Raw genomic sequence first — 4,930 nt, 5'->3', positions numbered from 1 at the left:
CAGCGTACAAATACGATAGAATTTTGTTTTAGTGGTTTCCATTTTATTAAAAAAAAAAAAAAAAAGCAAAAAAAAAAAAAAAGCACAATTTTGAGTTTTTTTTTTGACTGTATTCTACCCCTTCAAGTGTCATGAAATTCAGCCTTATGATTCCTGCAGGTTTCCTGACCGATGTGCATACAGCAGTGCAATCAAATCTAGAAATGACATGAGCTGCACCAACTGCTAAAGCATAACCCTGCATACATCTGTTGCAGTGCCCTGCTGGTCAGACGGCTGTAAGACACATTTGACTGTTTTATATCATATTCTGTGGCAAAAAGGGGGAAATAAATGACATTTATCCTATGGGAATACACTATGAATGGACTGCCATCCATCAGTGATGTTTTCAAAGCCTGCCTGTTAAAGCTGTTGACTGCAGAATCACAACCTAAACAGATAGGCAACAACTTACACAGCTAATATCAGTTTGAGAGACTGTCACTCTATAAAAACACTAAATTTAGAGGAGTTTTAATTCTGTAGTTCTGCTGAAGCTTATGCATTCAAATCAAAAGTTGAGTACATAAAAGTTATGTCATGTGAGCAGCCATAGGAATAATTGTTGTTTCATAGTTTTTAAGTATTTAGCATAGGAGAGCAGGGTATAAAAAAAAAATAAATAAAAAAAAACAAAAAAAAAACATGCAAAAACATAGTTTATCACAGTCAGGAATCTGCATTTATTATGTTGTTTAATCAGGAAAAAATATCAAGATCACACTAATTGACGACTGTTGCCACACAAAACAAATAACTGACAGCTGGGAATAACTGAGAATAACACTAAACATTAACATATTTAATACAAGTGTAGTTGTGCGCAGCTCAGTAGTACAACGGCACCACTTACCGTAGCTGGTGGACAAAAGTCCATTTATAAAGGCTACATTTTAACCGCCAAAGCAAATTTGCATGTGCGGAGTTCTGATTCTACGCAGTGATGCAGAATTTTGAAATGCTTTCCAAACGTCGCTTTTAGAGCTACTACAAAATTCTGCCATCAAAAGTTCAGATTGCCAATTCCTGGAGTCATGAAGTATAAAAACAAAGCAGCCTGCCAAATACTGCATGTCAACAGTGCTTTTTGATGGGAGTATTTCAAACTGCAATATTGCCAAGACAGTTGTGATGCAATGAATTTGCGACTCCAGGTTAAATCATCATAGATGTCTGTGATTTAAAATTTTGATCAAATGCCACAAAATAGTTTTCTTTTTTGTTTTTTTTTGGCTTATACCATGCTAAGACATAACTTTCCAAATATGTGTTCACAAACATGTATTGGCTTTCGGCATACATACCGGTAGTTCTCTGTCAACCAACAGGGGTTTGGCTTCAACTTTGATGTCGTCCATTGCAGATAGCTACAGAGCCTGGGGCGTCACAGAGAAGAGAATAGTTAGAAAAGGCTCAACGTGGAACTTCAAGGTTTTCTGAAACTATATTTCATAATAAAGTACAGCTCTGTAACAGATGATACATGAAAGGAATTCCAGATTGAGCTTCGGGAAGAGTCGCTCTCCCACTTTATATCTGCCAAATAACTGCTTGAACATTAGTGTGTGATTTTCTTTTCTGTACTACAGTACACAGCCTCAGGTGGAAATTTATAAAAATAAAAAATAAAAAACCTGCAAACACTTGCAGTTGTGACTTGCACCAACATGTGTATCATGTAAAAGGACCACACCTAACAGCCTACACCACAAACATAGACCGACTGGCTGTGAAACCCAGTAGATAAGGCGCTCAGGCAACTGGCAGACAAAGAGGAAATCTAACTGAAAGCGGAGGAGGAAATGGGATCCCAGTGACTTTGGCCCCGAATCCCCTCCACTCCTCTTAAGCTCACTTGAAATCAACCATATTGAACTCAAGATCGTCATCGCCAGAACTGCCAGAAGAGTTTGGCATTATGTCGGAGAGCGGATGAATTTCACAACACGACAGCAGTGTTTATCCGAAGCGCTGCAAGTATGAAAAGAGGAAGACTGAACAGAAAACAAGGAAGGAGTGGAGCCATGCAGATCATGCCGCTTTGTTGGAGAGAACATGCAGGCTGCGACTCTGCATGCAAATCAAATTAGCCATTTAAAAGGGGATTCTTTGTCCACTTGTCTGGTCACTCCTGAGAGCCAGAGGCGAGCCGTTTCTCTTTTCTCTGCAGCTGAAGGGAGGCAGGACTGACCGGGACTCATCCACATTCACAGGAAGCAACCGACACCCTGGTTCCCAGCAAAACTTCCCAGCCTCTGACCCCATCTCTATGAACTTTCCCCGGCTTTCGATTGCTCTGGCTGTGTTTGCTTTTTCCAGGTTGACACAATGTGCTTTCACAATGTGCATTGGAAAAGTTAACCAAGCTCTTAAAAAAAAAAAAAAAAAACTTATGAAAGCAGGTTTCCCATTAAAGAGAAAGAGAGAGAGAGAAATTGATCAAGTTTCATATGTAGTCGTCTGACGGAAAACACCCACAAAGCACACACACACAAGCCAGTGTATGCTACTCTGACTGCTAAAGCAGTCCAGAGCCAAAGCCAGATGAAGAGGAGTGTCGAACAACAGGTTCATTTGTCTGCAGCGATCCAAAACAGGACCACCGCTGCACTGCAGGAGCTTTGTTGAAGAGGGCAAGACACCGGCCCCCGCCAAGATTCCTCAGTCATGTGAGAAAGAAAAGCCACAGTAAAAAAGAAAAGACAACTGTTCGGGGCTTCCTTTCTGGGCGGCAAGGTATTAGAGGAACAACTAAATGAAACAAGGACACAATTACTAACAGAACTGAAATAAATTAGCCAAGAAAGGGGCCGCCACACTCCATCCTTTCTTCCACCACCTGTTAACTTCCTTGATTCACTCAGTGTATGCGTCACCTGGCCAACGAAGAACCACGCAACATAGAGGAGCACCCAAAGGTCAACAATTGGTATAATCTCAACTTTTTTTCCCCTGTGAAAGGTAATCGACTGGTTTATTTACTGAAATTGGAACTAAAACAACTTTCACTATTTCCAGTCTGCAAAAACATCCCCTGTGAAACTCTTATCAGTGGGACATCTGTCATGGAGAGATAGGAATAGTAATCCTTCAATTTCTACCACCACTTCCATATAAAGAAGAAGCTACCGTTTATTTTGTTCCTCTTTTATGTACCGTAGATCTCATGAAATAAGAAAAAAAAAAAAAAAAAGTAAAAATCAGCAAGAAAAAAAAAAAAAAAAGCCAGAAAAATCCAGCATCTCTGGCTTCTCTGAAATGTAAATTTAATTTATTCACCAATAAAACCCTGATTGGTGAATCTAATACTTTAATGGGAAAAGAAACTTAAAAGAAACTTAAAAATAATTTAAATAACATTAATCTTTTCGCTGCCTCCCACTTGTGTTGTTTGTGCCAACGTTTTCTTCGAAGGGACAGTATTGTGGCGCTGCAGACAGGAACACTCCAATGCAAACTCCTAAAGTCTTCTTGATGCTCAGCATTAGGATTCATAATTGGACCACAGATTGGCGAGGAGGGGAGGGAGACTTTTGAAAAAATAGTGAACTTTACAGGCAAAATATTTCCCTCAAACTGCTTTGGTCTGGCTGTAGTAAAAGCGTCTTACGCAATCATGAACAGGAAACAGTGGGAGGATGTGCGTTTGGGATGAGTTAAAATGCAGTCATAAAAAACACAAAACGCACCAAAGCAAACGCTGCAGCGACTTCTCAAACCCTCAACAGGCACAATCATGGTGAATTTGTTTTACGCAAAACTCTTAGAAGTGGGGCTATTTTCATGAGAAAAATGATTCTCCCTCTTTACTGAGACGATGTGGTTAAGCTCCTCCGATGCTCTCACTTTAAATCCAGAGATAACAACAACAACAACGCTGATTTAAACCTCAACCTGGAGTGAGCAGCCAGCTCAAGCTCTCATGTTTCAGATAAAGACCCTGAGCACATAAAGCTGGTTTCGATAAGACCAACATGTACCGACAAGTTCAGGAAAGTGACAAAGTTTTGGAGAGGAGTCGAAGCTGGTGAAGTGCGCTCACACCGTTTGACATCCACAGACCAATCTGCAGAAACAATGATTGCTTCTCTAATCTTTGGGAACTCACTTAATCTGTCAAATCCCTGGTTCTGAAATATCGGCACGGGCCTCAGCAGCAGCAACAGAAGCGCCAGCAGGCCCTGTCAGATTAAGCTGCTGAAGACCTTCATTTTTTGGGCAATAACAGATAAAAAAAAAAAAACATTCAGGACTTTGTTTTATCAATAGGGTCACTTAAGGGATGACAAGGCCCTAAAAAAAGTAAAAATAAATAAAAGAAAAATGAAAAAAGAAACGGAGAAAAGGAGGAAACATGACAGCAGCAACAGCTGGTGTTTTTGTGGTGTGGGTCCTCAGTCCAATAATCTATTACACACGACACAAGACCGGATTAAGCTCCATGTCAACATTTGAAATGCCTGTGAATCTACATAATGTGACGTGGAAATTCAGCTTCTCAATCCATTTTTTTAATGTATATTTTGAGCAGTAAATCCACAGCAGTTCAGTTTCTATCAACCCACACGCATGGTTTGTTTTTGCTTTGTTTAATATTGTGGCTTGATACGAAAAAAAAAAAAACAACAACCGCAAAGCATCTTCTCATTTGTAGAATTTCAAAAATTCCAAGTATTTTTTTGGACGCCTCTAGTGACACGTGTGGACGGGGCCTATACACCTCAGCGTGTCTCTGCAACAATTAACGTGCATTTCATTTTTACTCACCTGCAGAAAAATCATCTGCAGTTTTCATATATATATATATATATATATATATATATATATATATATATATATATATATATATATATATATATATATATATATAAAAAAAAGAAGAAAAAAC

The 4,930-nt window shown here is 39.2% G+C and overlaps 1 protein-coding gene across 1 annotated transcript in view; it reads right to left on the bottom strand.

Moving 5' to 3' along the window:
* ndrg1a (N-myc downstream regulated 1a) overlaps positions 1-4,930 on the bottom strand; it is a 24,054-nt gene that overhangs the window by 15,516 nt on the left and 3,608 nt on the right. Inside the window, exon 2 of the mRNA XM_015043172.1 lies at positions 1,347-1,418. Coding sequence (XP_014898658.1) covers positions 1,347-1,400 — 54 coding nt within the window. The 5' untranslated portion in view covers positions 1,401-1,418. The remainder of the gene's footprint in view (positions 1-1,346; positions 1,419-4,930) is intronic.

The sequence above is a fragment of the Poecilia latipinna genome, unplaced genomic scaffold (assembly GCF_001443285.1).
Source record: "Poecilia latipinna isolate Pla-1442-1.1 unplaced genomic scaffold, P_latipinna-1.0 Scaffold35, whole genome shotgun sequence".
Taxonomy (NCBI): Eukaryota; Metazoa; Chordata; class Actinopteri; order Cyprinodontiformes; family Poeciliidae; genus Poecilia; species Poecilia latipinna.
This window is presented reverse-complemented; position numbering and strand designations above follow the sequence as displayed.